This window comes from Lynx canadensis, chromosome A1 (assembly GCF_007474595.2).
Source record: "Lynx canadensis isolate LIC74 chromosome A1, mLynCan4.pri.v2, whole genome shotgun sequence".
In the NCBI taxonomy this organism is placed as follows: Eukaryota; Metazoa; Chordata; class Mammalia; order Carnivora; family Felidae; genus Lynx; species Lynx canadensis.
In genome coordinates, this window is record NC_044303.2 from 8,413,464 (window position 1) to 8,425,739 (window position 12,276).

Sequence of the window (12,276 nt, forward strand, 5' to 3'; positions counted from 1 at the left end):
AAACCCCAGTGACTTCAGACTCTTTCATCATTATTGACAGACTCCTCCTGGTTAGACAGCATTAGTAGACATGGAAAAGTCAAGAGTAAGGGCTCTTCTGAGAGAGGGCAGCTCTTCTTGGTTGTCTGGAACAATACAGACTTTTAGAGCTTTCAGAAGCAGCTCTGAAGATCATCTTGGATCTGGTCACGACAGGATGATAAAATATGCATACTTGTATAGACTGTTTTCTGCTTTCACCTATCCTAAGGACTCTGGGGAATTTCTTGCTACTGATGCCTTGGGGGAACTCTTTTAATTTTTGGTGTAAGGAGGTGGGAAGAAAGGAGCAACGGTGAGAAGACGGGGCGAGGTAGTGTATTTTCAGTATACAGATATATGATTAGGGCTGGTTCCCCTTCCTACTCCCATTATACAGGTATGTATGTATCATATAAGTATCATACAAGTATCATATGTATGTATTAGTCGATGGATATATAAGTATGTATCATATAAGTATCATATAAGTATGTATGTATCATATAAGTATCTACCCAGACTTGAAGGGATTTGTCTGTGCAACTGTGGAGACTGGGAAGTCCAAAGTATGCAGCATGGGCCCACAGGCTCAACACCTAGGGAGGAGATGATGCTGCGGTGCAATTCCAAAGGCCATCTTCTGGTAAAGTTCCCTGCCCTTTGAGGGAGGTCCATTAAGGCATTCAACTGATTAGGTGAGGCCCACCCACATGGTGAAGAATAATCTGCTTTATTCAGGGTTTACTGATTTTAATGTTGATCTCACCTTTAAAATACCTTCGGAGAAACATGTAGAATAATCTTTGACCAAGTATATGGGTACCATGGCCTAGCCAAGTTGTCAAGGTTAGCCATCACACGTCTCCCTGTATCTATCCCAGGGGCTTCTTGAAGCATCCACATGTGCCCTATGTCGGCCCAGACCAGCCCAACCTGCTGAAAACAGGACGGGGAAAATACGAAAAGGGGCATATTTCTAGTAAGAACTTAACTTGTTTGTATACCTTGATTGATTTGGGGAGTTTGAAATCACAAGGAATTTTTAGTTTGCTTCAATATTATTTCTCTAAAAAATACTCAGTTAGAGAAGAAGGAATAAAACCAGGCTCTATGTGTTCATGACTGTGCAGTGATACATATTCTGTTCTGTCAACAAAGATGAAAGAAACAAGTGGGAAGTCTTTTAGAGATCCCTTTGTTTTTATCAAAAATGCATAAAGTAGGCATACTTTTCACCTTCTTAACAAATTTGTTAAATCTTACCAGAGACAAACTACCCAGCAAAGTGGCAGGCATTGAAGTTACTGAAATCATAAGGTCGTTTTTGAGCGGCAGCTTGAGGGGTTTTGACCCCTGAAAACTCTCCAGTTTCAGAGAACTGAGTAATTACCGAGATCAGCATATTGCAATCCTGACAGATGTGGGTTAGAAATCATTTCTTCGTGAGAGCACCTGCTAGAAGCAAAGAGTAGTGGCACCAAACTTCGAGAAATTACAATGAAAAATAGAGGAAATGTAAGTATAATAGAAAAGCCGTAGGGCGCCTGGGTGGCTCAGTCGGGTAAGCAGCCGACTTTGGCTCAGGTCATGATCTCACGGTTCGTGGGTTCGAGCCCCGCGTCGGGCTCTATGCTGACAGCTCGGAGTCTGGAGCCTGCTTCAGATTCTGTGTCTCCTTCTCTCTCTGCCCCACCCCCACTCATGCACTGTCTCTGTCTGTCTTAAAAATAAACAGTAAAAAAAAAAAAAAAAAAAAAAAAAAGAAAGAAAGAAAAAGAAAAGCCAAAGATTGATAGTAAGAGGGTAAGTAGGGAATGGTCAAAATGTTATTGGAGAGCAGGATGTCTTTTGCAAGAATATATGTCTTTTGCAAGAATAAAAGACATAGGTAGGATGTCTTTTGCAAGAATATAATTTGTTGGGGCCTGAATTCAGTCTGTCTGCTATAGCAATCGAGTATATGTTACAGTGTGATTATGATAAAACTTTAAAGGTCTAATCTTTTGTTTCAATAATGTCAGTTTAAGGAAAACTTTGTATGTTTTCACCATTAAAAGGGTATCACATTAAGTTTTTCTCTTCAACAGCTTGGATCAAAGCTTTAAGTCCCTATTAAAGAATTTTGTTAACTACTTATGATTCAGGAATAGATCAATGTTTGACACATGAAATATATTGTGATTTAAAGCAGAGTTAATTAACAGATGTATCTTTTCACACATCGCCTCTGGCACTGTTTTTTTTTTTTAAACTTAAAGGAAATAAGATTATTTGCCTTAATTTTTTTTTCATTTTTAATATATAGATATTTTTAAGTTTATTTAATTTTGAGAGAGAACAAGGGAGGGGCAGAGAGAGAGGGCAAGAGAGAGAGAATCCCAAGCAGGCCCCATGCTGACAGCCCAACACAGGACTCAATCCCACAGACTGTGAGATCATGACCTGAGCTGAAATCCAGAGTCAGACGCTTAGCTAACTGAGCCACCCAGGTGCCCCATTTTCTTAATTTTTAGTATGAAGAAACACTAATAACATGAATAGGCTTTGTGAGTACAGAATTGCATACATAGAAGCTATATAGTCTGTATTCTAGCCCCAACTGTTAAGTATAGGAAAAGTAATGGGATTGTTATGTTATGAAATCTAGGCAAGGGGGCATCCGGGTGGCTCAGTCGGTCGAGAGGCCAACTTCGGCTCAGGTCATGATCTCACAGGCTATGAGTTCGAGCCCCACGTCGGGCTCACTGCTGTCCGTGCAGAGCCTGCTTCGGATCCTCTGTCCCCCTCTCTCTGCGCCCCCGTCCCCGGCCGCTGGTGCTCTGCCCCCCTCCCCCCGCCAAAAAATACTTAGGTAAGAATGGAAACATGATTCCTTTAATGAATAAATATTTATTGCCTTTAGCTACATAATAGACACCATTCTAGGTGCTCTGGGCCCAGCAGTCAGCAAGACTGTCCTAGAACTTCGTTCTAGTGAAACTTGTCGAACATTCCTGGACACTGCGCCTTACTAGGGAAGACAGAGAAGGTGGTTCACAGTCTCTCATTTTTAATGATGTGAACAGATTGTAGAGGCCTGAAAACACACTTTTCTATCAGTTTCTCTATTCTTCCAAAAAGCCTTTTCTCCCACATTAACAATGCATATTTTATTTCCTAAGTAGCCCTAATATATAAATTGGTAAAGTTCACCTGCTTATGTTAAGAGCAGGTTACCGTAAACATTGTTGTGCCTTTTCTCCTTAGGAATAATGAAACTTTCAGGGTGCCTGGGTGGCTCAGTCGGTTAAGCGTCCGACTTCGGCTCATGAGACTCCGGCTCATGATCTCACAGTCCATGGGTTCAAGCCCCACGTCGGACTCTGTGCTGACGGCTCAGAGCCTGGAGCCTGCTTCGGATTCTGTGTCTCTACCTCTCTCTGTCCCTCCCCTGTTCATGCTCTGTCTCTCTCTCTCTCAGTAATAAATAAACGTTAAAAAAAATTTTTTTTTAAAAAAGGAATAATGAAACTTTCATAATTCTATGCACATTTGCTAAACTCTTTCTCTGTTTCATTGAGATTATGTATTTATAGATTGGCTACTTGCACAGATTCTAATGATTTTGAAGCAATCAAATTTAAAAGTCTTATACAGTGAGTTCTTTTTTTTCCCCTCAGTGAAATTTGGATTCCTAGAGTGTTAGAACTGGAAGAGACCTGAGAGGTCATCCAGTTGTGCTGTTAACTTAGAGATGAAGAGTCTGGGCTCCAGAGAAGCTAAGTGGTCAGTGGTGGGGCAACTCAGTGGTGCCAGGGTGGCCTTTGCTGAAGCCTTGGTCTCCTGACCATGTTCCGTCCTCATCCAGTGATGTGCGCTCCTTTCATGAAGCTTCTGGTCATTCGTTGTAGGTGACAGAACGCCCCGGAAAAGAAGAATTTTGCAGTCCGTCCTATACTCATTATGAAGTTCCTCCAACTTTCTACCGGTCGGCCATGCTCCTTAAGCCCCAGCTGGGATTGGGCGCAATGTCCCGTTTACCGTCTGCAAAGGGCAGGATCCTGATCGCGAGTCAGAGGTCCTCAGCGAGTGCCATCCAGCCACCAGGACCCGTCGCGGCAGCTGCTGGCCTCTACAGTCCCGATTCGGCAGGTAAGCGATCCAACGGCTACTGCTTTTCCTGCAGCACGATTGAATGGTAATTACATAAAATGGCAGTATCTGCCTAAAATAGGAACGCCTCTCACCCTTTGAGAGGAGCCTTCTTCTGCCTATCTGACCGTCCATACAGATACTTGTCAAGACTCCTCTGTCTGCCACCATCACATTCCATGTTACCTTGAAAATGATGGCCTCTGGGGCGCCGGGGTGGTTGGCTGGGCGTCCGACTTCGGCTCAGGTCATGATCTCACGGTCCTTGAGTTCGAGCCCTGTGTTGGGCTCTGTGCGGACAGCTCGGAGCCTGGATTCTGTGTCTCCCTCTCTCTCTGCCCCTCCCCTGCTCATGCTCTGTCTCTCTCTCTGTCTCTCAAAAATAAACATTAAATTTCTTTTAAGAAGAAACAAGAAAATGATGGCCTTTGCAGCCACCTCCTTACTTCTTGTGATTTCTCCTTTCTCCAATGGATCCTCTAGACCAGGGGCCGGGGGGAGACTTTCTGTAAGGGGCCATACAGTAAGTGTTTTAGGCTTTCCGGGCCGTAATGGTGTGGGTTGTAACTACTTGGCATGAGAGCAGCCACAGACAGTACCCCAGTGAATGAACGTAGCTGTGCTCCAATACAGCTTAATTCACAAAAACAGATAGTAGGCTGTAGTTTGTCAGGGAGGCCTTCCTACAGTCCAGCGCTGACCACGTCCCTCTTCGTCTGTCCACGAGTCCGGACCGGCCCATAATCCGGCCCCTGCTCAGCAGGTGCCACCCCCTGAAGCTCTCTGCACGCACTTGTTTGCCCTCACCGTGCTTCTGCTCGTGTGGTTTCCTCTAGGCTTTCTGTATTATCTTACTAGTTGTGTAACACTGTGAAACATTGTGAATATAGAAAAATATAGAAAAGGAATGCATAATACTTCTGTATTTTTAGCACCCAGCCAGACTTACTATTACGGGGTTTTTTTGTTTTTGTTTTCGTTTTCTTCCAGTGTGATTTTTTTCTGTGCATTTTCCGATAGTTGAAATGATACTGAATGTGACTTTTGTTTCTTTCTACTAATATCGTATTGTAGGCATTTCCTAGGCCATTGGTGTTTCAGAAATATTTTGGTGGCAGCGTAATATTCTGCTTTGTTCATTTATCCATTTATTCAACAAGTCTTGGGTGCCTATTTCATGCCAGAAGTTGTAAATTTAGAATTGCACTGGCGAACAAATCAGAGTTCCTGCCTTTATGCGTCTTACAGTCTAATGGATGAAATAGGCAAAAAAAAAAAGCACAAAATAAATACATAACTGTAAGTATGAAAGCAAGGAATATACCGTTTTGAGAAATTACACCCAGAAGAATGATATGCATGGGACAGAGGTACTGCAGGGACAGCCTCTTTGAGGAAGTGGGAAGAATGGGGGAAGGTGGGGAATAATGTCAGAACATCCAATTCCTGGCAGTTGAGTTCTGCTTACTTACAACTGTTTCCAATAATGTTGTGATTTGTGTCTTTGTGTATACTTATGCGTCTTCTTCCCTATTGTTTTCTTAGGATAGGTGATTTGAAGTGTAATGATTGGATAAAAGCATATCCAAACATTTTTTTTAAGGCCAAAGAATATTCTAGAAAACCTGTAACAACGATTTTCTCACTAGTGTTTCTTGGAAGTGCTTCTTCTTGCCATCCCCTTGCCAGTATTGAGTATTACCACCACTACGCCTCCCCCTCGCCTTATTATTGCATTTCTTTTATTATCAGTGGAAGGGAACATTTTTAAAGCTATTTTCCATTATATTACTTCATGAATCATCATTTACTCAGGTAATTATTGTTGCATTATAATTTTTAAGTAGCTTTTCTTAATAGTTTTTTTTTTTTTTTACAAACACCTCTATAAAGGTCAAATTATGTTTGATTGTTCTCATGATAGATGTACATTGTGATGGGACTATCTGTTATTATCAGACCTGCTGCAAGTTAATTATGTGATTCAGTCCCTCACTCAAGAACTATTATTGAGGGACTGTTACATGCAGCACGGTCCTAGGTGTGGGGGACAGAACAGTGACAACAGACAAAAGTCCTTGCCCCTGTGGAACTTGAGTTTTACAATGGGGGCAGCCATTTTTTTTTTTTTAATAATTGCAGATAATTTACATGGTCTGTTGGGAGAAATAGCCAGTACTGAAGGAAATGAAACTTTAGAGAAGGGGAATTACAATTTTCAATAGGGTAGTTGGAAAAGGCCTCTGAGAAGATCCTCAAACCCTTAAACCAGTCCCCAAAGGAGGTGAGGGAAGGAACCATGTGGATATCTGAGGTAGAGCATCCAGGCAGAGGGAGGAGCCTGTGTCCAGGCCTGAGGTGGCGAGAAGGCCAGGAGGCTAGAGCAGAGTGAGTAGGAGAGGAGGGAAGTGAGGGGGTTGGCACTGTGTGTGTGTCGGGGGGGGGGGGCGGGTCTTGGGGGGTGGGAGGGATGTTGGGAGGGGGATGCTTAAGGCCTAAGAGCCATTATAAGGATTGGACTCTTATTTACCCTGAGTGAGAAAACCATTGGAGGCTTTGGAGTCAGGGCAGCGTGGTCTGGCTTTTGTGGACCCAGGATCTCTCTGAATCCCATGTTGAAGGCACGCTCTACAAGGACAGAGGGTGATGCAGGGGGAACAGACAGGAGGTGGCACAGTGGTACAGGCAGTGACAGGGCACAGTGAGAAGGTAGAGCACAACGGGGTTCCTGACTGACTGCACACAGGAGGCGAGAGAAAAAGCGCAGTGTAAGGTGATTCCTGGAGAGCGGAGTTGCCATTCGGAGAGTGGGATTGAAGCTGGTGAGGAAGGGGAGGGTGGGAGCTAATTCAGGGCATGTCGTGGTTGACACGCCGTTAGCCGTCCTAGAGCCTAAAGCCTTGCATCTAGGAGGCCAGCGTTGAGAGGACAGGACTGGCTGGAGATGCCAAAGTGTTCGTTTGTCTGTGGATGGATGGTGTGCAAAGCTCTGACGCTCCCTCCGCTGGGCCGCCACTCTCCGGTGCCATCTCACCTTCACCTTCCCAGGTGACTTAAACACTTGATGTGGGTTTGAATTATGCGCTTTGAAATAGCATGATCTAGGGCCCCCTGGGTGGCTCAGTCGGGTAAGCGGCTGACTTCGGCTCAGGTCATGATCTCGCGATCCTCGAGTTGGAGCCCCGCGTTGGGCTCCGTGCTGACAGCTCGGGGCCTGGAGCCTGCTTCGGATTTTGTGTCTCCCTCTCTCTCTGCCCCTCCCCCGCTCATGCTCTGTCTCTCTCTGTCTCAAAAATAAATAAAAACATTACAGAAAAAATTAAAAAAAAAGGAAATTACAGGATCTAACACATATTAATAGTTTTACTTCATGCATAAAATTTGGAAAAACTTGAAAGTGCTAAAAATAAACTTAGTTGAGATTTATCTAACAACAGTCAAGTTTTGAGGCATGAAAGGTCTTCAAGAATGTACCAGTGGCACAAAAATACAACTACTGGGAAGAGACACAGGCATTCTGAGTTCCCTCTGAGGATGACTTATTTGTGTTCACACATTTGTGGTGAGGGTGACACTTCCTCAGAGGTCAGCTCGGCCCCCAGAAGTGCACATACCTACAAAGGACTCTTCCGTCCCAGCTCCTTCAAGACTCCAGTCCTTTCTCATGGACATCTGGTCTTAATTTAGAGAGATTGTGTCCACATGGGTCATCATTAGGGACCCAACAAAGCCTTGCGACAACGATGAGTGTCACTCCTATGGGACACTGAAAATGTGAAATCCTTTCTTAGTGCTGTTGGGAGGACCGCCCAGCATAGGCTCAGGGACAGACAATGAGGAGTTCTTGCTCCAGACCTTTTGGGGGATGGCTGTGTTCCCATTGGCCCCGGGGCCCCGGAGCCAGGCCAGTGGCCCTTTGCTTGGCCTGGCTGGCTTATTCCAGGCAGCAGACCCTCTCCCGTCTTGGGCAACTTGGCTGGAGTCCCCCCCAGGTTACCAGGACCTGCTCTGGCAATACGCCTGATTGATTTATTTCTTTTCTCCCCCTAATGTTTATTTAGTTTTGAGAGAGAAAGAGAGGAAGACACAAATAGCAAATGAGAGAGGGGCAGAGAGAGAGAGAGAGAGGGAGACACAGAATCTGAAGGGGGCTCCAGGGTCTGAGCTGTCAGTGCAGAGCTGGACACGGGGTTCGAACCCACGAACCTCGAGATCATGACCTGAGCCGAAGTTGGTTGCTTAACCGACTGAGCCACCCACGTGCCCCTCCCCCTATTATTTCTTTTCTTTCTGCAAAAATCCTTCCATCTTTCTTCATGTTTTCCTAGGAGATACTCCCCTTTTCATCAAACACAATCTTTTCTTTTTTTTCTTTAATTTCATGAGGGTCCATTAAATGCAGAACCAAAGTCGTGATCCAGTAAAAAACCGTTACTAGTGTCTCTTCATTTGAGAGCCAGGAGGGCTTACCCGTCAGACTCTCCCAGGGAATGAAGGGAGATATCTGCATACCATCCTTCTGGAGGAAAAAGGACAAAGAAAAGCCAGACAGCTAGGATACCACATTAAAGCGGTCTGAATGCTCACTCCTGCCGTGACTTCCTGCTGAGCACCTCGGTAGGGAGTCTCTCGGTTTGTTCCTTCACTGCAAGAAGTCTTCCAGCTGGGGAGAGTGCGGTTCACCCAAGACTATAATTCACAGGGCTGTGGAGAAAAAGAAAACGTATTCATTTGTTCAGTAATCCCTGGATGCACATTTACTACGTGTCATCCCAAATCACAAAAGTAAACACGGACAGATCTGGCTACGTTAAAAGTGACTTCTGGGGCACCTGGGTGGCTCAGTCGGTTGAGCGACCGACTCTTGTTTTTGGCTCAGGTCATGATCTCACAGTCCGTGAGTTCGAGCCCCACATCGGCTTCTGTGCTGACAGTGCAGAGCCTCTTTGGGATTCTCTCTCTCTCTCTGCCACCCCTCCCCCCGGTCTCTCTCTAAAAATAAATATATAAACTCAAAAATAATTGACTTCTCTTTGTTTTGAAGCAGTCAACTAAATCAGGAGGGAAACCATCCAGATTCCAACAGATTGACCGTGAAAGGGCATACACAATTAGTTTACAAACAAGAAAATATAACTGATAAATGAAGAGTCAAAAGTCCCCAACTATGTAATTCTAAAATCCAAAAACCTATGAAAACAAAAGGTTTTCATTCATTTGGTGGCACTGCCTGGCTGTAATCATCGTGAATGTTTGTGTGTTCGTTCCTAATGCTTCATGTGAACATCCATCTTCCTGCTGCAGGGGTGTTAATGGGGTTAAGGAATGTGGCCAGAGAGTTTGAGTATCGCGTGCTGCGCCCACCTTGACTTAGGTGCGATCCTTGTTTTTGTATTAAAAGTGAAATGAGTGAAACTTAGGCGAAATAACTTATCTTCCTGCAGTTTATAAACCACAGTGCAGCGAGTTGACCTCAAGCCTGTCTCCGTGTTCATGTTCTTAACCCCTCTGCTAGACTACATACTTGAACTGCCTGTGTTAAATCATACTACTCTGCAGTATCTTTATTTTCGAACACAAGCTTAGGACCAATGTTTGTTGATTTTCTGGCAGACCATGGCCTACGGGCTGGACATCTGCTTTTGTAAGTCAGTGTTACTGGAACGCAGCCACACCCATTTGCTCAACCTTTTGCTTATGGCTGCTTTCAGAGCTGAGACAAGATATTGCCCATGAGCCTGAAATATTTACTCTCTGGCCCTTTAAGAAAAATGTTTGTTGCCATCTGCCTTAGTATAATGCCAGTGACCGTTTACAGTGGTCACTGTAGGTTCAGGCTGAAGAAGTATATGAAAGAGTATAGAAGGTTTTGAAACTCTTTGGACACTGAAAGCCTAGATCTGGGAGGCATGGGGAATTTAAATTTTATTAATGGATTTTACCAAAATTTAACTAACTTCCAAGGACATCCATTGTTTTTTTCTGGTTTTATTTTTGTTTTTTTGTTTTCCTCCCTGGAGAAGTTAGCTGACACTGCATGAGGCAACGGGGACGATCGTGGAGTACTGGTGTCAGGGATGCTCCAAGAAGGGAGAGTGGGTGTTGCAGGGACTGTAAACTTTGGAGAATCTGAAGTTCGTGCAGACCCACCACAGATCGTGACTGTCAGACTTTCATTAATTGATGACATTGGTTTAATTTATAGGTCTCGGGCAGGCATGGAGGTGGAACATGTTTTTCATATAGTTATTAGCTATTCAAGTTTTTTTCTTCTATAAGATGCCCGCTCATCAGTGTAGTTACTGTCGGAAGCACATGTAGAAACATCTGTGTATCCAAACCACAATAAGTGAGGAGGGGCTGCGAAGTGCAGAAAACCTCTAAAGAGGATGCCTTTAGTGGCAGGCGGGGACAGGTCAGTGGAGCCCACAGAGCAGGGGGCTCACCTTGGGGCACCTGTGCTTGGAGCAGTGGTGTGGGGTACGAAGGCAGGAGTCAAGAATGTCCCCGGCTCTGTTTTTTACCGTAAAACAGAAGGGAGGCAGAGCTGAGGAAGGACACACGCATCCTTGCAATGATCAGTCTGTGAGGTTGGGTGTCATGAGAGTTTACAAGTAACCCTACACCTGCCAACCTTCTCTCTCGGGAGAGAAATAAGTTAAGACACAAGCCTGTGCTCACACACACAACCTCAGGTCCCGAAGCACCTTGCTGTGGACAAAGAGAATTCTTGCCAGTTTTGAACCCAGCTTTCCAGTCTTTCCCTACATGAACCTCATGCAGAGAGCTAGGCAGATAGAAGGAACTCACCTTATGAGTTCACCTCTGCTTCTCACCAGCATACACTTCCTGGGCCCCAGCTGTCGAGCCTGGAACCCTAGGAAACAGAGAAAGTATTTTCTTTTGCCGTTTATCTCCCTCCTTCTTATTACCATTATTCCTCTTATTCCTCTCATTACCACAATTAGTTTCCCAGTTCCACCTGTTCTGGTTCAAGAGCACTACAGAGTCTAGGTCTCTCCCTTAAGTAAGCTCTGGGCCCCAGATGGACCAATCTTGGTACAGCCATTTAAAGACTAATCCCTAACCACTTGAACAATCTTGCTTCCCTCTTCTCTCCCAGTCTCTCTTACTCTACAACTTTTCTCGATTTCCTCTCTTTCTCCCCAATCCTCAAATATCCCTCAGGAGTGCTCCCGGTCTCCCTGATGTCCACCCCAGTCATTGGGAACAGAATTATTTTCAACTCCCCCTGCCCCATATGCAGCCTCAACACCGCAAAACCCAGAGTAACTGCCAGGCCCTCCTTTCTGGTTCTACCCATGTCCTGAGTCCCCTCAGGGGAAAGATGGGGAAGCTCTGGACTTTCTTGAGGATCTTTTGTTTCTTTCTGGACTCTCACTCATCCTCTCATGAGGTGATGTCTTCCTGTCTAGCTGCTTGCATGAGAAGTGTGTTCCAAGCGGAAGAAAAGCACAAATGAAGGCACTAGGGTAGGTATGAGCTTAGTCTGGTCAGAGAACAGGAGTAAAGTCAGCAGGAGCTGGAGTAAGTGGCAGGTGCCTAGGAGGAGCGAAGTAGGGAGGTAGGCGATGACCAGATCACACAGGACCTTGGAGGCCCTGGCAGGGAGTTTGGGTTCGAATCCAAGTGTGATGAGTGGCCCCCAAAAGCTTTAAACATGATCTGACTTATGGCTTACAAAGATCATCTTGGGGTCTCTGTAGAACAGAAGAGGGAAGACTGGAGTGGGAGACCAGTCAAAAGCTGGTACACTTGTACAGATGTGAGATCCTGGTAGCTGGTGGCATAGAGGGAGAAAGGGATGGAATTGTTGAGATATATGTTGGAGATAGGACCATAGGATTGGACTTTGAGGGTGGGTGATGGGGAAAGAGTGGAGCCAATGAGGACTTCTAGAATTCTGGCAGGAGCAACAGGGTGGATGGTGATGCCATTTATTAAGAGACATTGACTAGCCAGGGGAGTGGGGGAAGGGCTGGGCCAGGGAGGCATACAAAGAGTTCTGTTCTGGAAATTCTGGTGGAGCAGTCACAGAGGCGATTAGATGTATGAGTCAGAGCCCCAGGAGAAGTCAGGGCTAAAGGTTAAAATTTGGACTTC

At 45.1% G+C, this 12,276-nt stretch overlaps 1 protein-coding gene across 4 annotated transcripts in view; it reads left to right on the forward strand.

Moving 5' to 3' along the window:
• Window positions 1-12,276, forward strand: part of MTUS2 (microtubule associated scaffold protein 2) — a 570,271-nt gene that overhangs the window by 204,057 nt on the left and 353,938 nt on the right. For all 4 annotated transcript variants that reach the window (XM_030308514.1, XM_030308551.1, XM_032593161.1 and 1 more), the window contains one exon: window positions 3,912-4,152. In XM_030308514.1, the coding sequence (XP_030164374.1) occupies window positions 3,912-4,152 (241 nt within the window). The remainder of the gene's footprint in view (window positions 1-3,911; window positions 4,153-12,276) is intronic.